Source organism: Rousettus aegyptiacus, unplaced genomic scaffold, assembly GCF_014176215.1.
Source record: "Rousettus aegyptiacus isolate mRouAeg1 unplaced genomic scaffold, mRouAeg1.p scaffold_m13_p_7, whole genome shotgun sequence".
NCBI classification, from domain to species: Eukaryota; Metazoa; Chordata; class Mammalia; order Chiroptera; family Pteropodidae; genus Rousettus; species Rousettus aegyptiacus.
The window spans coordinates 62,915,280-62,943,276 of NW_023416310.1; the positions used below are offsets into that span (position 1 = coordinate 62,915,280).

Sequence of the window (27,997 nt, forward strand, 5' to 3'; positions counted from 1 at the left end):
ATCTGGTGACCTCTCCTGGCACAGGACTGTTGTTGGGACGCTGGGTCAGGATCTATTTGGCAGTATGTTTTCCTGACAGTGTGTGTAAAATAGTGAAGCACTTTGAACACAGTGGCCCTCAGAGTCAACGAAAGACAAAATGTGTATGTTTCACATACTTTTTTCTCATTTAGTTCTTAAGCCTAAAGAAGCAGTACTATTACTGCCTCCCCAGTTCAGAGAGAATGTTGCTGAGGCTCCTAAAATATAAATACTTTGAACAACTGACAAATGGCTGAGCGGGAAAATCGAATGCTGAGCTTGCTCAACTTTGAGGTCCCACCCCTTAGATACCCACCCTGCCGCCATGTCACTCAGGACATCTTGGATCCCAGAGGTTTTGCCTCATAAGAGACACTGAATTTCTATCCAACATGTCACTCAAACAGGAACATTTTCAATTTGGTGTTTGCTATTACAGGCATTCAACCTAGGAAGCTATAAAATGTCACCTTTACTTTATTTATGTATTTATTTATTTATTGTATAGGTGGCCTATGTTTGTATAATAGCAGAAGAAAGAAGCTGCACATAGGCTGGCCTATTTGTAATTGGGCCACGGGAAATTTAGGTGGTGCTTGATCCAGAACTCACAAATTGACACATAACTATTTAAATGTTTTAATAACTTTCTAAAAACCAAGAATTCAATGAACACATCTCTTATTTAAAGATTTAAGACATTAATTTCATTCTGAAATACAAGTCAAAAAGTTAGTTTAAGTGAATGTACTTCCCCCTTAGATTTTATGTTTTCTGAATTAAACTCTTCTATGGTTGTTTTTCTCTTAAATAGACCCTCTTAGCTCATTAATGATGGGCAAGGTCATAGCTTGTTTCACAGTTTGTGCCTTACCTATCGGTGGGCTCAAACACTGATAAGAATAAGGTTTGACATTCCTTGAAATTGTGCAGCCATGCTTTCTGCCAGCTGGAATGCTCTCACCCTCTTCTGAGAAGAATCTCCAAAGTCCAACGTGAGGGAAATCAAGAAGGATGACCCCGGTGCCAAGTTCCAGCTTTACTATGCACATACTCTGTGACCTCATGGGAATTGAATAGCACAGGTAATGGGGTCATGAAAATGTTTTGCAAGGCCGTAAACACCATACATTTAAAATTGGGTTTGTTTAGAAGCAAAACCCTCAGTAAAACCTCAGGACAGCACCCCTGGGAACCCATATACCCACGATCAGCTCAAAGTACCCCTAAACCCTAACATACGGTGTCATCTGGATTTGCCACCTGTCCCGATGCCCTTGCCTGAGGTCTTATGGTTTGCAAGAGGCTTTTCCAAATTTTGTACCCAGGGAGGTAGGTACAAAAGAGGACTCTGAAGCTAAACAGTTGGAATTTCCCCCAGGTTGCAAGGCTAAGAAGCAGAGCCAGGACTAAAGTTTTAATTTTCTGATTCCAGCCCTGGCATTTGCCTAAGGCCCATGTCCCCACTGCCTCCAGTACTTCATTGCTCATCATGGCTTCATGCTCACTGTTGGCATTGTGGTGGGTATGTAGGTTGACCCTGCCCTGCTTCCTACCAGTACAGGGAGCCACTAATTCAGAGCCACTAATACCAACGCAGGCCAGGCTGATGGACTAAAATGGTTTTCTGCCTTTACTGGGAAGGTAGCTTCTTCGACACCACTTTTATCCGCGCGTCATGGGCCCAGGTGAGAATATAAGGGCAGGTCTACCGGCCTGGCCAGGCCCTCCCCTAGAATTGTCTCATTCTTGGGTAGCATTAAGAACTCTTCTTGACAACATAAATTGATACCACTATTAAAAGATTCGACCAGTTGACTGAACACAGACATGAAGGATCGTTTTTAGGGTGATGGAAATATTCTAAAAGTGAATTGTGAAGACAGTTGCCCAGCACTGTAAATTGACTAAAAATCATTGACTTGTAAACTTATAATGGGCAGATTTTATGATATGTAAATTATGTCTTAATAAAGCTGTTAAAAACATTAAAATATCACCCAAAATAATTTTAATTGGATACATAAGCTGTCTTCTTTATATTACAAATGAAAAAGCATATTTTTTACCAGACTTAGGTGTTATGTTTCATTTTCAGATTAGAGCCATAAAATGTTAGAGAAATTATAAAAGTTACAAGAAAAAGTTTAAAATTAGTTTTTAAGAAAGCCAAGCAAATCGAGGGGACAGGTGCCTGTGGATGTTTACAGAAAGAAAAAGTTTTTTGCAAAGCAACCCTGATGCCGCCCTGAGAAGTCTGAGGTGCCAACATGGGTTTTTTTTCTGATTTGAGTAAGCCACAGCTGTCCTGGGAGCCCCGGGTGCAAGTTACTTGGGACGTCATATGTTCTACCTGGAGATGCTCGACATTGGCATGTCTCACTTTTTAGCATCTTGAGAAAGTGCTAAGTGTATCAGATTTCATTAAAATATCAAGTATACCCATTTTAAACAAGCACCATATGCTTTGTGCCTCTAGCAAAATCTTCATACATGGTTCAGGGACTTTAAAAACCCTACCTTAGATGCTACACCTCAAAACTAGTTTAGAAAGGGGGAAAATGGCTTTTAACAGTTAAAGTCACAAATAAAATTCCTGAGGCTTCACTTGGGAGCTAATGCCTCTCAGTGAATCATTCATATGTCTCTCCTAAAGAAAGGTGCTGATAGGAAGATACATCCAAACAGGCATTCTGTGAAGCGTGAAGAAGAACTTAAAATACCAGTTGCTCTTTCTCATTACTGGACAAAGTGTGAGCAGTTAGTCACCATGTGAAACTGTGGAAAGGACTTTGTCCACACAATGGAACCCATTTGTGAAGTGAGCAGAATGGCTGGCCTAGGGCCTACCCAGGATGAAGACAAGAAGAGAAGAGTGACTAGATGTGACTTTCTTCCACTGGTATCATCATAAGCAAATCACTTAATGTATTGATAAAGTCTCTTCATCTGTAATTGGGAACAATAATATATTGTAAAGAGAAAGAAAGAAGAGCACGGTTTTGAAACATTCAGTCTGTATTAGACCCTATATTTGCAGAGCCCTGAAATTTGGGAATTTAGATTAGAGATTCACACCTGAGGTACATGGCCCTTGACCAGTGAAGGGCTGCTTGTGTGTCCACGGCATTCACCCTCACAGCCCTCTGAGCTGTCACCCTAGTATGCCATACAGATATTTCCTATATGTGGCCTGGGGAAGCACCATAGATTGAACAGAGACTGGATAGTGGCCGATCGCCATGCTACTTTGTGTTTCCCATAGCTCTAGCATTAAATCCCACATTCTCTACGTTCAGCAGATTTTAAATTTGACAAGTAGGTCTCGTCCATATCTGCTCCAGAAGCATCTGTGAGGCACATCCATCTGGGGCACAGAGTGTAATACACACCTAAGGGCAGCCTAATATCCTGGGGTCTGTCCATGACTCTGTGGCTATCCATGGCCCTGCTATGCTCCAGCCGTTGCCTGTCCTACAGAGAGTCCCTGCAGCCACTTCCCTTACTGCTTCTCTGCTCCTGATGAAGACATAATTGCTCTTGCTCTGAAATACTAACTCACTGCAAATGTAAAAGCCTGACATGAATTTCCACTTATATCATTCTGGAAATGGCATAGTGCAGGGTTAATCCAGAGCTCCTGGGTTCTAATGCTGCTTTCTAGATAAAGAAACATCTATCAGTTTCCTCATCTGTGAAACCGAGTAGCTGGAAGAGTTCAAGGAGATCAGCTATATCAGTAGGTCCCACCATTAACATCCAGCCCTCAGGTGATTTGTTAACACACAGATCCCTAGCCGCTGCCCCCCCCCCCCCGCCCCTCAACACACCCCAGGGTTCTGATTTAGTTGGTCTGCAGTGGCCCCGAGAGTCTGCATTTTTAACAAGTTCCTACATCATGCTGATGCCAGGCCAAAGAACCACCGATCTCTCTAAAGGGCTCACCCTGGCGCGTAGTGAGTACACAATGCACTCTAGGCATTACTAAGAATAGTCGACAAAGGTTTATTTCCTTTAAAAAGTTTCCCAATTCTGTTCTATTTGAGAAAAATTCCTCCCAAGAGTCTTGCCTGAGTTGAGAAATAAAAAATCTGGTCTCTTTCAGCTCACTTTTCTTAGAAGTTGAGACATGTGGCGTAACACCTGCTTCTAAACACAGCTACTTGATGTATAACTTTTGGCAGCTCTTGCATATTTTCTCATTGCCAATAAAGTTATTGAAATTGAAATATACCATCTGTTTGAGAGTTTGTATCAAAAAGACAGATGACACTGTTGCAGGTAATGACAGAGTCAACCTGTTTCCACAGCAAACTTTTTCATCTGCCAAATTTGACTTCATTTCTTGGATATGGCACTTGTGAACCAATATGTTCTTTTGGACTAAGATATAAAAGTCTAATATCAAAAATACTGATTGGTTACCTGAGCAATATTAACAACTACAGAGGAAGAGTCCACCAAATCTCCCACCATTTGATTGAACTAGAACAAGCAGAACAGCAAATTCTATTGGCAACACACACACACACACACACACACACACACACACACACACACCCCACTTTCAAAAGTTTGCTTTATACCCATTCGCTTTTACAAAATACCTACATTAGTACCTGCTTTAGGTAACTGAAAGAAATTCAAACAGGATTTTTACTTTTATGGAAAAAAGCAAAAAAAGGTAAAAAATGAAAACAGAGTTCAGCATTGTTTTGCTGAGCATTGTAGAGGCAGGTGAACCCCGAGCGGAGAGGGTGGTCCCGCCCAGCTCCTTCCCCAGAACCACATTTAGCATCTCAGCATCTATCCCCAGAGCTCTGACTGAGTCTTGAGCATCTGGGCTTTATCTTCATTGATTTTGTACATCTGTTAGCTGTGCCCTAGGGGACCAGAAAAGCCTAAGAGAGCTTGTAAGAGTGTTGTGCTTAGTGTACAACTGCAGGTAATTAAATGTATTCGATATGATTTGCTAGGTTATTTTTGGGGCCTGGGAATGCTCAAAATTTTTTCTTTAGTGGTAATTGCTTCTTCACTTTATGCCATTTTGGCTTATAAAAGTTTTCATAGAAATGCTCTACTTTCATAGAAATATATATATGTATATGTGTGTGTGTATACACACACACACACACACATATGTATATGTAGCAACGTGTGTGGTTATGTGCGTGTATTTCTAAATTTGTGTTGTAAAATGTCAGTGTGCCTGTCTGTAGTGAGTACCTGACTGTTTTTTTTGTTTGTGTAAAACCATTCCAAAAGAAGTGTCTACTTCCTGGAGATGTGCATTGGGCGTTTTGTTCTCAGTGGGCCTTGTTCCTGGCAAGCAGCACACACGGGGCGGGTGGGGGAGGGGGGCGGCCTGCACACACACAATCAAGACTCTGAGGCACCTAGGTTCCCAGAACGCTCTGTGAAGCTTATAGCCGGGACATGTCCCAGGAGGCACAGGGAGGAACCAATGCTCCCTTTGCTTGAAGGATATGGAAAGTGTGGCAGGGGAGCTCCCGTCTGGAGTTTGGAGCATGAGGAGAGTTGCACTGGAGAACGGCATGTGGATCTAAAGATGAGTGAGCAGCTGCTATTGCCATCATGCTGGGATATTTCGTTATTTTCTGAATACCCTAATGGTGAAGGCCTGGACTTTCTGGACTGGACCGGAAGGACCTCAGACACTTTATAATGCATTGGGCCGCCTCCATGCAACCTGCCTTTTGGCCATTCTGTTTTAGAGGCATTGAGGAAGGAGATATAGAGCCCTCTGTGAAAATCCACACTGGTGCTTACCCCTCCCGATTGCCAGGAAGTCTTCCTTCTACAATAGAAATCACTCGTCTCCTCCCCATGACTCAGATCTCTCTGGCTGACCTACCTGTGCTGGCCTCCAAACCATCTTCTGCTCAGTCTGTCTTCCTTCTCTCCACCTACTACTCTCCCCTCTTTTCACCAAGCCCTCTCATTCTGAGTTTCAAGTTTCCAACCTGGTTTGTCTTTTTACATCTGACCTTGAGGATAAGAAAAGAAGAAACACATTTCTTCTTTCCATCAACTTAAAGCTAGACATTTCTCAGCTAAAGATGAGATTTGCTACCTGAAACTTTAAGTTTGCCAAACATGTGGCAGCATCTTATCAAGGATTCATCTCTGGCTTCAAGTCCATTACAATTAGCTTGGGTCAGGAAGGGACTCAGAGAGGTGCCTTCTAGTACCCCTCCACCATCTATGGCCCTGCTGTACTCTAGGGACCTCTCCTTGGTGGGGCAGTCCTCTCCTTGTCCATCAGGGCATGCTTCTACCTCACAGCCTGGCCTCTGCTTTCCAAGAAAAACAGGCAGAATCTCCTCACTTCATTGGAAACAAAAGCCTGAACATAAGGTGTTTGGGGACAAGGATGTGCAGAGCTGCTGCCCACTTAAATGGAAAAAAATGGGAAAGATATACAGTTGGCCCTTTGTATCTGTGAGTTCTACAACCGCAGATTCAACCAACCATAAATTGAAAATATTAGAAAAAAGCATTAACGTCGTTACTGACAGTACTGTGTAGTTAGGCCTATGACGGTTGCATTCGCTGAACACGTACAGACTTTTAACTTGTATTATTCCCTAAACTATACATAGTATTTACATTGCGTTAGGTATTGTAAGTGATCTAGAGATAATTTAAAGTATACAAGATAATGCATATAGGTTATATGCAAATACTACCCATTTTATGTAAGGGACTTGAGCATCATCAATCGATGGGGGAAGGCTCCTGGAGCCAATCCCCTGAGGATACTAAGGAATAACTATATCTCAAAAATTTGGCAAAATGGGGCTTTTATTATATAGTAAGTCCTCACTTAACATCATCAGGTTCTACAACTTTAAGTGAAATTATATATAATGAAACAACTTTACCATAGGCTAATTGATATAAATGAATTATGTTCCTAACAGCATATCGACAGTGTTATAACAAAATTTTATTATTCAAGGACCTGTTTTCCTGCTTTTTTTAAATGGGTTTTAAATGTACCATAATAAGAAGTATCTAAAAGTAAGGAGAGAGAAAGAGAGAAAGAGGAAGGGATGGTAAGAGAGAGGAAGAAAGGAAGGAAGGTAAGAAGGAAGGAAGGAAGGAAGGAAGGAAGGAAGGAAGGAAGGAAGGAAGGAAGGGAGGGAGGGAGGGAGGGAGGGAGGGAGGACAAAAAGAAAGGAGGGAGGAAGGACAGCATTGTCAGAACAAGTCACCAGTGCTTCCCAGCACTGTGTGGCTGCCCCTTGCCCAGTGTAACCCCTCAGGGTGTCGCCTGAGGTCCCACATAGAGTCATCATATTTAGAGAGCAGGAAAACAGATTCTTTCCCTCATCCTCACAGATTTTCAACCACCAAAGCTGTCTTTAACAGTCTATTATTCTTCACCTGCTAGAAAGGAGTACAGATCCATCTTAAAGTTTTCTGTGCCTCAGCTTGGATGGTTTGGGAGTGTTGGGACTGTTTTTCTTTCTTCATGCTTATCAGCGTCATAGACATGAGACCGCCTTCTCTCTCACCATGACCCTCATCAAAGACAGGTTCCTCTTTTGGACTATCAGTACTAGAAAGTGATTCCCAGTCTTAGCTCCATTCTTTACTACTTTTATGCCCTTGAGCTGGTCATGACTATACCTGAGCTGCCCTTTCATCCCGTCCATGCCTCCCCTGCTTCGCCACCCCCAGCCACCCTGAGGATGAAGAACGAGCATGTATTTGGATGGCACGGACATGAACGGCTCACAGTGCAGAGGCAGGCATCAGGACAGTAAGGGGACTGTGATATTTGAAGGAGTTTTAGAAATCATTTTGGTAAATTCAGTGCACGGATGGCTGTGTTTCCTCTTTGCTCGTGGCCAAAAGCACTTTCTGTCCTTCACATGGACCCGATTTACTGAGGACGTTGTCGGTGTGCTTCTACTTGCCCTGTGGCACACAGTCAGTGCAGGCTGGTCATCGTTCCCTCAGTTTATTCATTAGACTTCAATTTGAAATACTTATCCGTCTTCTAACACCTGCATGACCTCCCAGTTCCAGGGTGAGATTGTTTGGGTAGGTACTAAAAAGTACCTTAAGGGTCAGTTCCCACCTTGCTTCTTTCTCGGGTAAGAATTCGTGTTGTGGTTCCCGTCCATCCAAGTGAAGGGCACCAGAGAGCTGGCGAGTATTGCTTCACACTGAAAGAACACGGAACATTTCTTGTTCACTAGTTACCTTTCCCTTTGATCATTAATGTGCCGGGTAATGAAAATGCTGTTGCTTCGCATATTAACAACAAGACTATGACCTAAATGCTAAATTAAAATATTAAAATAAGACAAGTTGTTGCCCAGAAGCCCAAACAATTTTAATCTGATTCAACCTCAAGATACACATATTAAAAAAAAAAAATCATTGTACTATTTGTTCCTTCACTTAAGCATGAAATCACTCTTTGTAGTTATCATTGTAGGGAAAATCGAATCTTATAGCATAGAGAAGGATGCAGGTGAAGGATTCACTACCAGCTAGGACTTTATAGACTCACAGACACACTCAGTGGCCCTTATTCTCTGCTCAAGGAAGATCTTAATCCATGAGGGGTTCTCATGTCATGGATCCTGCTCTTTAATCCAAAATACAGAAGTCCATGAACATGAAACAATGAGGGATATGAGTGAATTTATTATTTGTTATTTATGCCCTTCTTTGTACCAGGCATTGTGCATATTATTTTACAATTCTGGGGGTCAATACATAACTATCTCCATTTCACCGATCAGAAAACTGAGGCACAGAAGTATGGTATCATGCTAACATGAGCCTTTGTGGTCCGCATGAGAAATACCTCTCACTTATAAACAAACACAATAAATTTCTGATGTGACAGTTCAGTGTCTGTGAGTTTGGATAACTGGACCCACCTAAGAGTGAATCTGTCTGGGTGTGCTTGGCCAAATCAAGTTCTAGACCTGGAACACTCAGGACTGGTTGGATGTAAACTGAGATAACATCACTGAGATACTACCACCTTCAGAGCCTTGGGCTAATTGGGCTGAGGCCTCCTGGGTCTTTACATCACCCGTGTCCCTTTAATGTCCCTTTGAAATACCTATAATGTTGACCATAAGGGGCTTAGAAAAGAGAAGCTGCTTCTAAGCACAGAGGAGGAAGTAAGGATTAATAAGCGGAAAGCAGGATGAGGGCTTCCAAAGACAAAAAGAGCTAAATATCCATGATGTATCTCTGGAGGCCTTTTACAGATTGAATTCTTACCTGTAGTCCAGAGCAGCCCCATGGATTTAAGCTCCTGGCCTGCTCCAGCACTGACTGTCTCCCAGAGGCCCAACCCCCAGGTAAACCCTTGAGGCCCCAGATCACTGGTTACCCTACTGCTCCAGCCTCCAAGCCATCTCCCAAGAAGCCAGGCTCCCAGCCCATCCCAATGCCAGATCAGCCGCTGTGACTCAGACACAGAGACCTCCCCACTGGTCCTTGGCATCTAGTTAGCCCTGTGGATCCAGAACCTGAGTCCACCTATGCAGACCCAGGACCATGACTGCAGATTCAAGCTCCAGGCTCACTCCAGTGAACCCAGACTCCCTCTAGTGAACCCACACTCCAGGTTGGTCCCCAGTGTACCAGGCTGCCCACCTGCTGACCCAAGCACTAGACCTGCCCACCCAAGGAAAGGACACCAGCAGCAAGTCCACCCACAGACATCCCAGATGGCCCACCCAGAAGCTCTGGACAGATTGGTTGGTGAAGGGCTGCGCCTGTCTGTAAAGACTGAAAGATATAACTAGTTCCTCAAATGCACAGACACCAATACAAGGTACCACAAGAATCATGAATAATCAAGGAAACATGATACCACCAGAGGAAACTAACAAAGACTCTGAATAGCCAAAGCAATCTTGAGCAGGCAAAAGCTGGAGGCATCACAATTCCTGATTTCAAACTTTAATACAAAGCAATAGTAATCAAATGAGTATGGTACTGTTATAAAAACAGACATATAGACCAATGGAACAGATCTGAGAGTCCAGAAGTAAATCCATTATGTATACACTCAACTAATTTTTGACAAGGGAACCAAGAGCACTTAATGGGGAAAGGATAGTCTCTTCAATAAATGGTGTTGGAAAACTGGATATTTACACATAGAAGAATGTAATTGGACTTCTAGCTTACATCGCTCACAAAAATTAACTTGAAATAGATTAAAGGCATAAATATAAGACCCAAAACTGTAAAACTACTAAAAGAAACTACAAGGATATAACTTCTAGGTGCTGGTTTTACAACAATTTTTTGGATATGACACCTGGAATGCAAATGGCAAAAGCAAAAATAAATAAGTGGGACTACATGAAACTAAAAAGTTTCTGCACAGCAAAAGAGACAATCAGCAAAATGGAAAGGTAACCTTGAAATGAGAGAAATCCCTGATGAAGGATTAATACCAAAAATAAAGAACTCATACAACTCAATAGCAAAAACACAAACAATCCATTTTAAAAATGGGTAAAGGATTAAATTAGACATTTTCCAGAGAAGACATACAAGTGGCCAACGGGTACATGAAAAGATGCTTGAAGTCATTAATCATCAGGGAAATGCAAGTCAAAATAACAAAGAGGTATTACTTCACACCTGTTAGACTAGTTACTACCAAAAAGACAAGAAATAACGTGTCAGCAAGGATGTGGAGAAAAGGGAACCCTCGTGCATTGTTGCAGGGAATGTAAATTGACGTAACCACTACGGGAAACAGTATGGCTGTCCCTCAAAAAATTAAAAATAGAACTACCATATGATCTAGCTATGCCACTTCTGAGTTTCTATCTGAAGGAAATAAAAACACTAATTTGAAAAGATATGTGCACCCTCACATTTACTGAAACATTATTTACAACAGACAAGATATAGAAGCATCCTAAGTGCCCATCCATAGATGAATAGATAAAGAAATTGTGCTATGTACAAAAATGGAATATTTTTCAGCCATAAAAGAGAATGAAATCTTACTACTTGCTATGACATGAATGGACCTTGAGGGCATTATGCTTAGTGAAATGTTAGAAGAGAAAGACAAACACCATGTGATCTCATTATATGTTGAATCTAAAAAAGCCAAACTCATAGAAATAGAGTAGAATAGTGGTTACTGGGAGCTGGGGGGCGGGGGTTAATAGAAAGATGCTGGTCAAAAGATACAAATGCCCAACTCTTGGGTATCTATTGTACATTTTAGTGACTACAGTTAACAATACTGTATTATATTCTTGAAAGTTTTTAGGAAGAGTAGTTCTTAATGTTATTACTACAAAAAAATAATGGTAATTATGTAAGGGGTTGGAGGTGTTAACTAACCCTATTGCGTTAATCATTTTGCAATACATACGTATACCAAATCATCATGTTTAGACCTGAAATTTACATATGTTAAATGTCAATAACATCTCGATAACACTGAGAGAAATAAAAAATTAGCACCTAGCATATATGAGCTGCATACCGTGTACCAAGCACCTTGTGTTCATTCTCTCATGTGCTTCACACAATAACCCTCTCTGGTAGGTGCTGTTATCCCCATTTCACAGATAAGAAAATGAAGACTTAGATAAAGTAAGTAGCAAAATCACCAGCTAGTAGGATCTATCTGAATCCAAGCTGGGTTCTTAGTCGCTATGACATACTCAGCACTTTTTAAAGATGAGTGATGGGTTTGGTGTAATCCTTACATATTATATAAAATATTTATTTAACATCTGCACTGGAAAAATAGAGACCCACTCAAACCACATGTTTTTAAAAGGAAATTCACCCTTTTTAAAGTTCAGGCTGTAGACATTTACCCCTCCTCCCCTAAAAGCAGGGGAATCTTCTGTGAATGTGTTGAAAATGCTAATGATGGTAGTGAAGGTTTGTATTGTGAGTGATGGGATCCCATAGGGAAGCTCTGCTCTTCCTGACACTCATCGAAGGGTGGCCCATGGGAAGCCCTCAGCTTGCTGTTTCTACCTCTTCCTCGCTGATGCAAGGCCTGACTTACACTGGGCTACTGTGGGCACACCACTCAATGAGAGAGTTTATAGGGAAACCAACCCCAAACAACTGCCCCACCCTTAGAACTTAGCAAGATCAAGACGCTGGAATCCCTAGACATGAAGAGAACCAGCTGTCTTAAAGAGGAAGGTAAAGATAAGCTGAGTCCCTAACTCTAGAGAAATGAGATAAAATTTAGAAAAAAGAAGATAACTTAAAATGACATCTCTAATGATGAACCTTGGAGTTTTAAAAATAAAGCATAGCCATAAAGGAATGAAGTGCTATGCAAAAGGCACAGAAAATAAGAATGCTCTCAAATTTTAAATATAGAATTGCCAAAATTAGAAATAAGACTAAGCACAAAGTTAAGAAAAAAATCCCCCACAGCATAGCCTAAAAAGGACCAAAAACAAAGGCAAAAATAAAAAAGACAAGGGAAAATAAAAGAAAAAGTAAGGCCCGATCAATGAGGTCCAGCAACCATACAATAAGCACCTACCAAAAAGATCGTATGGGAGAAAACTATCAAAGAAATGAAAGAAGAGTCTTTCCTAGAGTGGAGATGTATGTGGCTTTGGATCGAAAAGGCCCGAGTGTCCAGCACAATAAGTGAGAAAATACCCAAATTTAGATAGAGTCTTGTGAAAACATTTTCAGGAAGAAAATATCAAACCTTTTAGAGACAAAAATATTGTCACCTATGAAGAAAAAGAATCCAATCCATTTTCAACCCAATACCAGTGACGCTGAATGCTAGAAGGGGCAATGCCTACCAATTTCCGAGGGAACATTATTTCAGCCTAAATTCTCTAGGCTGCCGAGCTGCCAGTGGGAAGGCAGAAAAAGATTTTTCATCTATGCAAGGACTCAGAAAATTCGCCTCCCCTGAGCCCTTTCTTAGAAAGTAATTTAAGGATATTGTCCACAAAATAAAGGAAACCAAGAAAGAAGATGGCAAAGGGTTAGGAACAATGACATCCAGGGGAGCACTGAGGGCCTACCCCTTCCTCCTAGTGTCAGCTCTTTGTTGCTGCTTCCTCGTGGCTTCAGTTTGCCAGGACCCCTTGTTTCTGTCAGAGTGCAGACAAGAAATAGATTCGACCTGATTGAAAAGAGATTCTTGTCAAAGGTGAGGCCAGGGTAAGGGAAACCAATGAGGACTGGGGCAACACCCCATGGCTAGCAGCATCAGGAAGGTCCATCGCCCCTAAGCCCACAGGTTGAGGCAGTTAGGGACCTGGAGAGGGCACTGGGCTTCCCGTGAGGGCCCTGTGGAGGCACTGAGACCTTCTGGAAACCACTCACTGCCAACCACAATCAAATGGGAGAGAACCGGGGCAAAAAAGACCTCCTCTCTCTTCCTCAAGGAAGAGGACCAGCCTTCCAGGCAAGGTCCAGGTAAAGAGAGTGGCCAGGAGATTTGGAGGGACAAATGGAAAACATCTAACACACCCTCGTGGCCTTGGCTAAACTTGAGGCTTTTTTTTCCCCATAAATCCCTCACGCAGTTGCTTTAGTCGCTCAGCATGCCCTAGTTCCGATTTCTAGCTGAGAGAGCATTGCAGCTGTGCCATCATTGGCCGGGCTGTGGGTTCGCTACCCGCGGGTCGGTTGCCTGGTCTGATCAGCTTACTGGAAATGGTGGGAGTGAGGGAGCAGGTGATGTATGACAAAACATCCTCACTCTGAGTAGAGCGCTTCACCTGTTGGCAGATCTAAAACAGATGCAAGTGTGAGCTGGATCATGTATAAATTAACAATAGTCATTGTGACATTGTAATTGATTTGCGGCAGGGGTCAAATGATAATGGTTAAGGTTTATTGAGCACTGTCTATGATCCAGGCATGGTAAAATCACTTTATGGGCATTCTCTCATCTAATCTTTGCAGCTTCTCTGTAAGTTGGCCTGATTATTTTTTGCACATTATGCATGAAGAGGCCGCACTGGCAGAGGTTAAGCAACCTGGCAGAGGATGCCCAGTGATTGATAAGTGGTGGAAGCTGGATTTCACCCCGCGCCAGGAGTCTGACCCTGGACTTGAGACCCAGAACACCATTCTTATCACATCTATGAGAAAGAAAAATTAACACCATCTTTTAAAAGAACTTACTTTTGGGGAGATTTTCTTCCTTCCCATCAGTGTTTCTTAAAGTGATACTGTAACAGCACTACAGCTATCCAAGATGTTGCATTATGGACAATAGCATAAAGGGTAGATGGGATCTAGCAGGATTATGTCTTGCAACTACATGCGAATATACATTTATCTCAAAATAAACCTAAACAAATTTTATAGTAGCAGCATCAACTACCATGAATTCATCTGCTCAACACATATCCGTTAGGTGTCTTCTATGTGCCAGGCACTAATCTAGATGCTGGAGAGACAGCAGAAAAGGACAGTTGAAAATCCTGGACCTCATACAATTGCCATTCTAAGGGAAGGTGGCTTGTCCAAAACTTCATTCAATCCAGTTGCATATAATTCAAGTTATTGAATGCATGCCTATTATATAAATGTTGATTACAAGATATTCACTTCCTGATGCCCTGTAAAGTAGGTCTGATTAGGTTTCCCTCAGTTACTGTACCAGGCTCATAGTATTTGTGAATACCAAGCCTTATTGCAAATGGTAAATAAATGAGTCATTCTTTCTCTCCAGTCTAGTGTTTAGAAAACCTGCAAAATGTAGACTCTGCTCTATTCAACATGTGCTTGGAAAGTGTAACTCCCTTCTCTTCCCTGTGTTTCTTTGCTCTAGGCTACAGAGATTGTCCAAGTACGAAGCTGTGGACACAGTTAGTTGTCTCAGAAAAAAATGCGATGTGTTTGATGAATCGCAGATCCTTGGTAGTGCTCCCAAAGACAGATCTTTCTCTCCACCATTCCAGTGCTTGAGGGATCCGAGACATCTCGGTAGAAGATGTGGCTGGCAGACAGAAAACGGCAGCCACCAAAGCGCTGAGGGGCACCCTTCCAGGCGTTTCTGTCCCAGCTGCAAGTTTTCCCCATGATGTCCTGTAACAGCACGTCCATAGAGACTTTCGAATACCTGCTGCCACATGGGAGCAATGCGTCGGACTTGGGGGCGACCATGCCACCCACACCCCTCCGAGTGTGCTTGGCAGTAATCATGATGCTTATGATCGTGGTGGGGCTCCTTGGCAATGCTGTCGTCTGCATCATTGTGTACCAGAGGCCCGCCATGCGCTCTGCCATAAACCTGTTGCTAGCCACGCTGGCCTTCTCCGACATCATGCTGTCCTTATGCTGTATGCCCTTCACTGCCATCACCCTGATCACCGTCCACTGGCACTTTGGGGATTACTTTTGCCGGCTGTCCGCCACACTCTACTGGTTTTTCGTCCTGGAGGGTGTGGCCATCCTGCTCATCATCAGTGTGGACCGCTTTCTCATCATCGTCCAACGCCAGGACAAGCTGAACCCACGGAGGGCCAAGGTGATCATCGCTGTGTCCTGGGCACTGTCCTTCTGCGTGTCGGCTCCCTCTCTGACTGGCTGGACCATCATGGAGGTACCAGCACGGGCTCCCCAGTGCGTACTGGGCTACACTGAGTTCCCAGCCGGTCGTGCCTATGTGGTGATGTTGGTGGTGGCCGTGTTCTTCGTGCCCTTTGGCGTCATGCTGTGCTCCTACCTGTGCATCCTGCACACTTTCCGGAAGAATGCCACCCGTGTCCACAACCAGTCCGACAGCCTAGACCTGAGACAGCTCACCAGGGCTGGCCTGCGGCGGCTCCAGCGGCAACAGCAGGTCAGCTTGGACTTGAGCTTCAAAACCAAGGCCTTCACCACTATCCTCATCCTTTTTGTGGGCTTCTCACTGTGCTGGTTGCCACACTCGGTCTACAGCCTTCTGTCCGTGTTCAGTCGGAGGTTCTACTGCAGCCCCTCATTCTATACCACCAGCTCCTGCATCCTGTGGCTCAGCTACGTCAAGTCTGTCTTCAACCCTGTCGTTTACTGCTGGAGGATCAAAAAATTCCGCGAGGCCTGCATAGAGTTGCTGCCCCAGACTTTCCAAATCCTCCCCAGAGTGCCTGAGCGGATCCGAAGGCGAATCCAGCCAAGCACTGTCTACGCATGCAATGAAAACCAGTCTGCTGTCTAGGGAGAGGCCAGCTGAGTGGACGAGGTGCACCGGGACTGGAGTCAAGACGGAGCCCCTCTGTCCTTCTGCTCTGTTCCCTGGCATTTGAATCGTACTGGGCATTTTGTGGTGGTCATTTAAGCACAATGGTACTCACTTGTTACCAGATGAGCTGCGGCTCCCAAGTTTGCAAAATGAATTATTTTTGTTTCTCATTGCAGGAGAACAGTGTGGGTTTGATGGGACCTGGACAGTAGTTAAGATGCTGGGAAATGGCGGCGGGAGTGGTAGTTGTGGTGCAGAAGGTGGGCAGGAAGTTAAGGAGGGCAGCAGAAAGCAGAGTTGGTCAAGTGTGGGGCAGGAGGAAGGTTCTGTCTGAAGGGCTCCCTCCGTACCTGATGTGAGAAACCTAGATAGGCAGCATTCACTTCGTTTGACGCCCACATTCTTCAGAGGCATTTACGTTTGCAGTGTATGGGGAAGTGTGCAACGTTCTTTACGTTGATCAGATGCGCATTCCTGACCAGGCCAAATTATCCTTTCTAGAAACCAAAATCACACTGGGAAGCAGAGTAGCCGCTGTGCTTCTCCGCTCTCAGTATGATATATGGGAGGCCTCAGTGGCTCGAAGCCCAGGGACTGTTTGGGGGCAGCTCAGCTGAGACGAGAAGCCCGCCTGAGTGCTCCTGCATGTACCCCACCCCTCCTACCTGCACAGCCCACCCCATCCCTGCACCCCAAGGCCCCTGCAGTGGTAGCCTCTGTACCCCTCCTCTTTTCCCCTTCGCTGTTCCTCGTGCCCCCCATTGTTTTCATTCCTTCTGTACCCAGTGCACAGAAAAGAATACGGTTCTCCTCTTGTAATTCATCTTTTCCGCAAGTGTTGGTAGCAACTTGCTTTCCGTCTCCCAAGTAGTCAGTGGGCTTTGTTTACACGTTTCCTCCCGACACCCGGAGGCTTTAGCCTCTGTCAGCTGCCACGTCCACTTCAGCACTGGAAACTGCTGGCAGGGGACGTAATGGACGCCCGACTGGCTGGCAGTTCCCCATCGACCTCTGTGCTCCTCCTACCTCATTCAGATGCTATCCTCTGGGCCACTTTTGCGGGATCTTGGTCCTCTGAGCCCAGGCAGGACTGGGGCCCCGGAAGTACAGCCACCTAGAGGGGACCTTTCTGTTCGTGCTGTACCCTTGGCCACTGTACCGGGGCTATCCATTACCACCGGGGACATGAGATCAATTTTTCTGAGTTTAAGGCACACCACTGAGCCCACAAAGCTCTCTTTATAGCTTTAGATCTGAAGAGAGTGGGAAATTTAAGGAGAAATTCAGAAAATCCAATTCCACGTCTAACTCAATCAGGAACTAGTTAGTTGTGTGAGCTTATTTGTTGCACCTCACTTCTCTGGGCCTCCATTTCCCCATTTTCCAAGTGAGGAAGCAGGTCTAGATCATCTCCAATGTCTCTTTTATCTCCAAACACTCTGATTCTAAAATGTGTGTGTTGTCTACTCGTATTGGCGGATCCCCTACACGTGTTTATTTACCCATGCAACAAGCCTTTATTAAGTGCCTACTAGGTGCAAGGCACTGTGGGGGAGATAGCGACGAATGGGCACAGGCTGTACCTGAAAGTAGTCGGATTCATCGCCAACTAATCATTAACTCAAATTTGGCCTAAGAACACATATGCTCCCTTTTGTTTTTCTTCTTGTTTCCTTTCCAATGTTAATATTAAGAGGCCAGCTCCCCGTTCTCACACTGGCTTCCTGTGGCACTCCTGACAGAGGCAGGAAAAAAAAGGGAGTTAAGAAGAACATGATTTACATGATATAAACCCAGAGGAGGATTTGTCCAGAAAATAATTAACACCCTTTCTCATTAACTCCACCTTCCTTTTATACCCAGATGGAGAGAGAAAGAAGATAGCAATTGGCCTGTAATTGGTTGAGGTGGCACCCATCCCAAATGCCCCCAGGGTTCCTTCAGCTCCCAAGAGGCAGACTTGCATGGTCTCTGTGGTGTCCGAGAGCACAGCCAGACCTCCGAGGGGACCAGGCCAGTGAGTATCTCCCCTCTGATGGGCATTTAAGGGTGTTCCTCCAGAGCCTTTAGTAAAAGAGAAATCACAAAACTGAATGAATGAAGGTACCAAAATTTTCATCATCGGTGTTATATGATGTATGTTGGACAGTAATATATGTTTTAAAGTAATAATTTTGTATATATTTTAAATAAAGTATTATTGTTCTTTCAGTGTATAAGACTGTTATTGCCCAAACTAGCACCAAGGGTATGAATAGTAAACAAAAGTCGATATCCAACATCTCCTAAGACACAACTTTAGGAAATCTCAGATCTGTAAGTTACTAACCAAGCCGGATGACTAAAGAAGGGTGTTAACAATAGGATAAAATTGGGAGACTGTTTGAGCAATGAGGTCACAACTGGGATGCCCACATTTTTAAAAAATCACAGCCCCGTTAAGTAACTCCAACTAGTGAGTCTTAACCTCTGACTTTTAGTGTGCCACCTTCAGACCTGTAACAAACTTCGCCTTATTAAGATACTGCACAAATGCCCAGTTCTAGTCTCCTGTGAGGCTTGCTGGGCAACCTACTGCTTCTTTGTTTTGTGTTTTCACCTCCTCATTAGCCCTGGGGTCACCGAAACCTTGGGGTACCTAATTGTTTTGCAGGACCTTGAGCATAATTAGGATTGAGTAGGCCGGTGCCCAGGATCATTGAGAGAGCCTCGGCTCAGAAAATGAGACACTAATAAGTCTCAGAAGTGTCATCCTAATTCTGACTAGCCTTGAAAATCCACTACCTTTTCATCGTGAATCCTAGTCCCTGTTGTTGGGGTGAAATGAAAACAAATTTACTCTAGGATGTTCTCACAACCAAGATGAGTGACAAAAATCTAGATCAATTCCTGTTTTGCTATTGCATGCCCCAGGTATGCTTGTCCCCAATGTGACTTAAAACACATGCTGTTTTTGAACTAAAGCCCCTCTAGGGGCTTTATGAATGTTGAATGTTGCATTTTGAATGTTGCTCTGCTCCCCTTGCTCATGCAGTTGGCAGCCTGGCTCCCTGAAGCCCCAAAGTCTTAGACCACCAGAACTCAGGCTTTTGCTCTAAAGGAATGCACAGGTGTCGAAGTAGAGAGAGCATGTGCTCCGGATGGGAGGGTCTAAACCCCAGAGCCACCTTGCTCTCTGTGTGATTCCAGGCAAAAGATTCTGGATGTGCCCCAGCTTGCTTACCTCCTAAATGGCAAAATACTTTCAGCCAGAGGGCTCCATGAAGAATAAATGAAATAATATGTATAAAAGAACTCGTTCAATGCCTGGGCCGTGGTGGGAGCTGAATATATGGTGACAACAACGATTACAGTTGTACAGTCAACTTGATTTATGGCCAGGGTTTGTCCTTTTGGGGCAAAGTAGAAACTGGCTGTTCAGTGCCTTTCCTTATCCTCATGTAGCCCTAAGATTTTAGTGTTCAGTTGATAAGAATACACATCTACTGAAATCAAGAACATGAATTTGACTTCAAAGAGCAAAATTCTTGATGGCCTTAACTGCTCTATTTCATTCCATTAGAAACTCCCCCTGGGCTGTGTGTCGACCTCCCGGGGCTGCTAGCAGAATGGAGTGGCTGGGTGGGTGCAACCCCATTTCCATGCCAGAAAAGGCAACCGAAGATGCACATCCCGCTGCTCTGAGGGCAGTTCTGCAGTCTGCAGAGAGCTCAGTAGCACCTCTGAGAAGGTAGGGAGGCAGGAGGGAGAAAGGGGTATGGCATGGGGTAAAAGGGTGAGGCTCTTATAACAGACACTCAGCTCTAAAAAGTGGGCAGGCAGGATCTCTGTTCATGTGGTGGTTTAGGACTGAAGTCCTTCCATCTAGCTTTTTGTTTTGTTTTTTTTTTAGCCCTTGAGGCATTGTCCTCATCTTGTAGTGACTCTGAGCTGCAGACAGGTCTGTGGTCTGGTTCCTGTGAGAGCAAAGAATGTGGAGGAACAATGGGATAAGACACATTCCCACTCACTGTGCTTCCCTTGGCCATAGCCCAATCGCATGACACACAGCTGCAAAGGAGGCTGGGAGATGGAGTCCTAAGTTAGGTGGTCACGTGCCCAGCTATGGCTTTCTTAGTGTGGGAGAAGGATTTGGTGGATTCCCAGAGTTTTCTGCGAAGACATTGCAGGATTTTGAAAAACGAGATTCTAACATGAACACATACAAATTCTTAAGTCCTAAGTACAAATTTCATCAATGAGCTTTTTCTCATTGTAAAAGAAACACGTCTCTATCATACCAAACCCTACCGGTTGCCTCTCTCTGTACCTTTAGCCCCTAACATATAGGGACCTGCAACTAGATACAGGAACTACAAGTATTTATGCCTGTGCTAAGGAGATAAGTCATCACATTTAACCAGCTAGACACAAAAGATGTGAGAGATAGGAAAGCTAAATTGCTTGAAAATTTGCAACCACAAAAGGATGAATTTTTCTAAGATAGAAAAAAGAATTACAATTTAAAACAATCAACAGTGATCGAGAGCAACTTTGCCTGAGCATTTGATTATGTTAAAGAAAAGAGAATAATTTTGAAGCTTCACTATTGAAAGGTGGAGGCTCCCCCAGAGTGTGAGTGAGGGCTTAGGCCAGACCACGCAATTTAATTATTTAAGGTAAGAGAGGCCTTCAGATCCTAACTGGGAGGTTAGCATCTGGATTCTGTGAGAATAAAAAGTTGTTTGAACACAAAATCATGGTGCGTGTGTGTGCGTGCGTGCGTGCGTGTGTGTGTGTGTGTGTGTGTACACATATGCATACATGATTTGGAGCATGTGTCCAAGGTAACTTTAGCAGCCAGTTCCAGGTTACTTCCTACTCTTTTTTCCTCTCATCCAGGAAGAACAGGAGACAAGGTATTCTAGGAATAGGAGAACTGCCAGAAATTGCCGGGCTCAGAGAATGAAAAAGGGTGGGCTGTGGTGCAGAGAGATATTTCCCAATTAGCCTGATAGGAACAGAAAGAATTTATCTGTGAAACACTTAGGTGTGCTCAGGACTTTACTATCTGCAGTCAAGAACCTGAATGTGCTGATACACAGGTTCGGCTTTCTGAGGTGTTCGGGTAAATGCCTAAAGGCCGGCAGAGGCCTAGGCAGTAAGAACAAATTCCTTGCATTGGATCTTTATTTTGCATCTCCTCTTTGCTCTATTCTGCTGCCTCTGGCATCTGCTGTCCCTTTGCCAATCAGTCCAGTCAAGGGGGTGGGGGGAAGAAGAGCCAAGCTCATTTTTGTAAGTGTTTTTTAAAAGATAGGGTTGCGGCTCCTTATTAACTGTCCTGTTGGGGACTGTTTTCCTCATTTCCTCCCTCATTGAAATGCTGCTGCTATATTCCCCCAGGACAATATTTTGTGCTGTCATAAAGATTTGGAATGTTTTATTAAGCCATGAAAAGAGGGTCACAAACATCACCATCACCGTGAAAGACAAATAATACCGAATCATTTAAAAAATGCATATGGAAAAATGAAAAGCTCGATTTACATTCAAAGCATGCCTAGCAGTAAGGGAGAGATGTTATGGGAAACAGAAGACTTTCTTCCCATTCTCTCTGGGGTTTGCAGGAAGCAGTCGGCCCAGGCCCAGGCGTTTCCCCCTTGCGGGGAGCCTGTGGCTGCTGAGATGCATCCACTCAAGACCAGCACAGGCAGTTAGGGGCACGTGTAGGGTTCTCTCAGCCAGGCCCAGATGAGTACTCCCGGTTGCTTCCTGTGCCTTCTCCAGTAATGATGCTCCGCAGGTTTTTGTCTCACGGTCTAAATCTCTGCTATACCTTCCTGTGAACCTGCTGACCCTCTTCTGCCTACGGACCCTCTGTATTCTCTGGCTCTGTCCTTCTCAAACAATGCAATAAACAGATCCGGTAAAGTTCTTAACGAAACATGAGATGACACTGTACATCAAAGTCTAGATCCAGGTTCTGTAAAAGAAGAGTGTATTCTCTATCCTTATGATTAAATATTCCCTAGTTTGAAGAACAACTTTAAAAAATCTATTGATTTTTTTCAATTATAGATGTAATTTTCTCCTTGTAGAAATAAAATGTGTTTATTGGAAGATTTTTTTTTCTCAAATATATTTTTAAAAATATTTTCTAGGGTTTTTTGTGTTTGTTTTTACATATAAAAATGTATGTTTTCCATTTCAAAATTCGGATCATACTGTACCACAACTTTATTGCCTAGATTTTTGGTGGATTTTTCTTGTTCTTTTTTCTTTTAATGTTTTAAAGCAATTTCTGTTGGCTGGAAGTTCTCCTTTGTGTGGATGTGCCACAAGGTAAGTTACTTAAGCACTCCATGTTTCTTTTTTTTTTTTCTTCTATTTTTCACTATTTTTTAAAAAAATACTGTAATGAGCATCCTTGACATAAATCTTTCTGCTTAACTGCTGATCATTTTTCTAAAATAAACTTCTAAAAGTGAAATTGGTGGCTTTTGATGTCATAATAAAATTGTTTTTTCAGAAAGGTTGTAACAGTTTTTTCTCTAACCAGCTGTGTTTGAGAGTTACTGCAAACAGGAAAGTCTTAAGGTAGGTAGGTCATGAAACATTTGCTATTAGCCACCAACAGGCCCTCCACCAGAGGGCTGGGCCGAGATTCCTCTGGGCTATAGTTATGATGGAGGACAAGGCAAATTCCCCTGAATTGGTGGCTGGAAGACCAAGCCCTGCACAGAGAGAAGAGGGTCCTTTGGCAGAGAGTGAAGAAAAAATTTAACACATACACCAAAGTTAGAGTCAAAAGAAAAGTTTATTAGAAAAGGGGTAACACTCCACAGAGTGTGGTCTCCTCTCAGAGGCATAGAGTGAGAAGAACCCCAAGTGTTCAGGGAATTCAGCTTGTATGTCATTCTTTGGTTCCTATTTCCTTTGAAATGGACATACAGTGAGGAAGGCTTAAGAGTTTTTCTTCCGAAAAGGTAAGACCATGTAGAGTGAAAGGTCTGCTGGCAGTTCCCAGCCTTTAATATTCGGATTCCCCAAGGTCTTAGCCATACAGAATGACTCTTGGTTTTTGTTTCCCCTTCAGAGGTGTGGGGAACGGGTTGTTAGCAACCCCAGCAGGAATCTTCCTTTGTTCTGCAGGTGTCCTCCTGGCCTGGCTGCAGGGCAGATCAGCATGTTGCAGTCTCTGACTGTGGCTTGATTAACATTTTAATTCTCTTGCCTCCTCCCTACATTAGTTGCATGATGAATTGGTGCCTGAAGGTACTAGGGAGAGTAAACACAGTCATGTGACCAAGGAGACACAACTCAGGGGCAGTTTTGTATAAGCCGAGGCCGATAACTCCCTAGTTAGATATGGAAAAAGTAAGGCAAAACTATTAAAGGTGTTTTATACCTCTCCAGAAACCAGTTTGGGCTTAAAGAATTATTTGTGGTGACTACAGGCAAAGTTGAGTCACCCCAATTCGAGAAACTCTTTGAATGCAGCAGAAGTCTGTCTGTAAGGCAGGCTGGGCATAGGAAGGGTTTCTAGAACACCCTATTTCTCGTTTCTCACCCTATGCTACTCTGAGACAACCTTTTTTACCTTGCTATTCGGAGTTTATTAAATTGTTTATGTTCAATTCTCAATCCTGGGAAACAGAGTAGAATATAATTGTAGCTGTCTGTGTGGCCTAATCAAAAGCATGTATTAACCATTTTTTTCATTTTCTGTGATCTGATGTTTGGACACCTTGGGCCTGGCTGACTCTCAAGAGACTGCTGTTCCCAGGGCTGGCAATTCCTAGAGGTAGTAAACAACTTGCCTACCAGCGCACCTCTTAAATACAAATCGGCCAATCCAGAGGCCACATCACTGGCACCTCTTTTATCTGGCTCTCGCACTCCAGGCCACTAGTCCCCTGACCAATCACCCCAGGGTCTGGTACCAGACAATCAGGGACGGCCCTGTGCCCCAGAGCCCACTGGAATCATTCACACTAGCTAGTCCAGAGCCTGCTCACCTGCCCAACCCTTCCTTCGCTGGAAACCACAATGAAAGCAATTCCCCTCAGCTCCCCCTCCCCTGGTGGCCTTGGTGCTTCCCCATGTAGCCCCTCATGGTGTTAAGTCTGGGATCTGTGAGTTCAAAAACTGTCTTTCAATGGTAAATTTGTCCTCATCTGTTGGCCTTACTATCTCTCAATTTTCTACTAATAGACTATATTTTAAAACAAAGGATTATCCAAATAAACTGGTGAAAACATTTTGTATCCTGCCTTTTTGGTGGTTATGTGGGGTCCTTTCCATGTCATTAAAAACTATGTAAATACTATAAGTGGCAAAAATGCCACACAGAAATGCTGGCAGTCATTGTCCTGGGAGGAAAGACTGGTTTCTGTACAGCACAAAGACTCGTGTCACTCTTCCCCTAGAAACCAGGAAGAAGCCTCCACCTCCAGCCTTACCCCTCACCATCTGCCACCTGGCCTGCAGTCAAACTGAAACTCTTTTTCTCCATTTCAAAGGGGCCATAATCCCGCTCACCTTCAAGCTTGGTCCCACCATTCACTCTGCCTGGAGTACTTTCTTTCGACTTGGGGCTCCTCTGTGCTTCTGTTATACCTGCAAGCCTCCTCCTGGCAGGGATCCCCCTGTATGGTAATTAACGTATTGGTGAGCTTCAGCAGGGCCAGGACCAGATGTGTCTTTTTCACCAGTTTATCTATAGAATTTACACAATTGTGGAATGAATGAAAGACTGAGTAAATGATTAAATGAACATATGAATTGAAAAGGAAAGCTTTCTCCTTAGCATTAAATGCAGCTCTTGGTAATATGCATCTTTAGACCCTCAGCTGCCTTCCTCTGTGGTAATATTAAGAGAGGAGAGGAGGCATCTGAGAAATGCAAAGGGAAGGGTTTACAGAAATGACCAATTCAGTTGCTTATAGATTAACCATACCCTATAGATCTCTAAAAGGCCTTCTAGAAACTCTTGCAACCTACAAGATAAACAATCTGTAAATAGATAGGACCAGTGTTCTGGGAATTCCTTCCCCCTTGCAGTCTCCACCTGAAACTTCCCCTCCCCATCCTGAGTCATGAGGTGCACGTAAAACCTCAGACAAAGGAATCACGTGCTCCTTGCATGGACACTGCAAAAGTATATAAACTGTAAGAAATCTAACCAAGGGGAGCTCATGCTCTGGTGCTGTTAAACTCTGCATGTTCCACTGGCTAATAAATTCTCTTTCCTCTAACAAAGCTGTCTGGGTGTCCAATTTCCTCCATCAAATGTCACTTCCTACAACAGATTTCTTGTTCATTGGCAGGGAAGCGTGGAAAAACAGCACCCTCATTTGGTGGACTTCGGGTACCCATAGCCCAACCCTCCTGTAGATGAGCCCGCTAAGTGCACACCAGGAATTACCTTGTGTAAACTCCTCACAGGACAGAAGGGGAAACTCCATCTGCTGGTTCCAGCAAGGATCAGACAATGGAGGAGCAAGAAAACTAGCCACAGTAAGGAAACACTGGGCAAAGGTTAGCTAGCTGAGGTCCTGTCCTATAGGGAAGAAGGGGAGCCTGATCACCTCCTGAGGTCACCCGAGTACTCTACATTTGTTAGAGGAAACCGTGACCCCTCAGGTACATAAGGTGGATGGCAGAGTGTGTTTGGTTAACACTTGGCAGAAGGGAAACCCGATCACCTTCCGGAGAGTAACCGAGCACCCTCCATAGATTAAGAGGAGCGACTGCTTACTCTCCACAGGACAGGTTAAGGAATGGTGGGAGGTTGTATGAAAGAGAGTGAGTGATGATTGACTGAGATGTGGCCTGACTGCAAAGTGAGATTTGAGCCTCTATCTGCGGTTCTGTGGTGAACCTCATATGGCTTAGGGCGGTGTCACTGGATCTCTGTGAGGAGTCTACTCCAGTGATGCTAGTTGGGGATTTATACCAATCCACTAATTGCTAAGAGGTGCCTGAAAGATCCCTGTGAGGGGAGCAGCCAGAGAATGGCGAAGCGAATCTCTGAGTGCTTGTACATCACCAACCATGGGTGGAAGGATGGGTGGACAACAGAGTAAATAAAAACGTTTAGGTATGTTTAAGAATTTCAAAAAGGGTTATTCAAGAGATTACAGAGTTAAACTAACACCACAGCGAGCTCTTGATAAGGAAATCGTTGTGGGGGGTCTCTCAAATCATTACTAGTAAACCTGGCCACCCAGACCAATTTCCTTATATTGATTCTTGGCAGGCAATAGTTCTCACCCGACCCCCTTGGTTGAGAGTCTGCCTAGAGGAGAACTGTAGGGTTCTCCTAGCCCGAGCCTTGTCATCCTTCCAAGGTCAGTTGGGAAAAAAAAAAAAAAAAAAAAAAAAAAAGAAGAAGCCTATGTTACCAGCACTGGGCCAGACAGGGCTCCTATAGTCCAAACGATAGTCGAGGAGCCAATGTATTCACTTTATGGTTAACACCAGAGCTGACCACTCAGTTGTAACTCTGCCTGTGGGCCTCCTTTCTCAAAGATAAGCTACCATTATAGCTACGACCAAGGAACAAGTTTGTTGACCCTTCCTGCAGCCCTGCTGGTGCAACCTAAGACGACAAAAAGTCGTCCGTGAATTTCTATATCTGCCTTTCTTCCCTGTGGCACTGATTGCATGAGATTTATCAAGAAAACTATAGGCTCAAATTACTTTTGACTTATGTGGCCAAAACCCACTATGAAGCCCCAAAAAGGGGGGAACAGGAGCCCCTACTTGGGGAATCTATATAACAGAAGGCCTTTGGAAAAAAATCATATAGAAACTAACACCCCTGTACTAGGACTCCCAGACTTAACCAAATCTTTCTTTCTGCATGTACACAAGTGCACGGGTGTCGCAGTAGGGGTCGTAACTCAAATGCTAGGATCTTGGCACTGTCCCATGGCTTATCTCTCCAAACAGCTTGACTTTGTCACCCAGGGCTGGCCATTCTGCATGTAAGCACTTGCAACTATGGCTCTCCTTGTGTCAGAGGTCAACAAATTGGCTACCTGTTAGGCCTGGCCAGTTAGATCATGATTGCACTGAAGTCATAAATGAAATATTTTCCAGCCGACACAACTTGACAGACCAGACCCCTACTGCATTTGTTCCTTGTAGCAGCTGTGGGCTCAGACCCGTGCTACTATCCCCCATCCCCAGTCCCCCTTTCACCCGAAAGGTGGCTCCCCACCACAAGGCGCATGCGCAATTTTCTCGGGGTGAGTACTGTGCTTTCAGATATAGACACAGCTGGTATTGTGTTCCCTGGTATCTTGAGGTTAAGATTCAGTGTTTTACCCAGGGTGCCCAGGTTCAACTCCTAGTAAGAGAAGAATATTTTTCCTCCTTCCTCACCAGCAGCACGGGCACTACCCAGGTTGTGCCTCACAGGGAAGGCAGGAACCGCAACCCCACAGCCCAGTTGTCAGTGCAACACAGTGGCAGCAATTCCTTGCAGTGAGGACTCATAGGGGGCCCTCTTCTTCCAAACTAACAATGAGAAGGATATCAAAAAGTTTGGCCTGAAAACAGTTCACTAAACTACAATACTATCCTCTAATTAGATTTTTCTTTTTGCAGGAAACTAGAAAACAGGAAGAAGTCCCTATGTACAAGCTTCTATGCTTCTTTACCAAGACCCAGACTTATTAGGCAGCCCAATAATAAGAGTGCCTTCCTGGAGATCTCAAATTAATCAGAATTTTCCCCTCTCCCTTCACTCTTGGACTCTGAGGGGAGTCTGAG

At 44.0% G+C, this 27,997-nt stretch overlaps 1 protein-coding gene across 1 annotated transcript; it reads left to right on the forward strand.

Moving 5' to 3' along the window:
• Positions 1-14,067: 14,067 nt before the first annotated feature.
• Positions 14,068-17,421, forward strand: GPR45 (G protein-coupled receptor 45). The gene has a single exon (XM_016142287.2). It carries the CDS (start codon positions 15,089-15,091, stop codon positions 16,208-16,210), a length of 1,122 nt encoding a protein of 373 aa, XP_015997773.2. The 5' UTR covers positions 14,068-15,088; the 3' UTR covers positions 16,211-17,421.
• Positions 17,422-27,997: the final 10,576 nt, after the last annotated feature.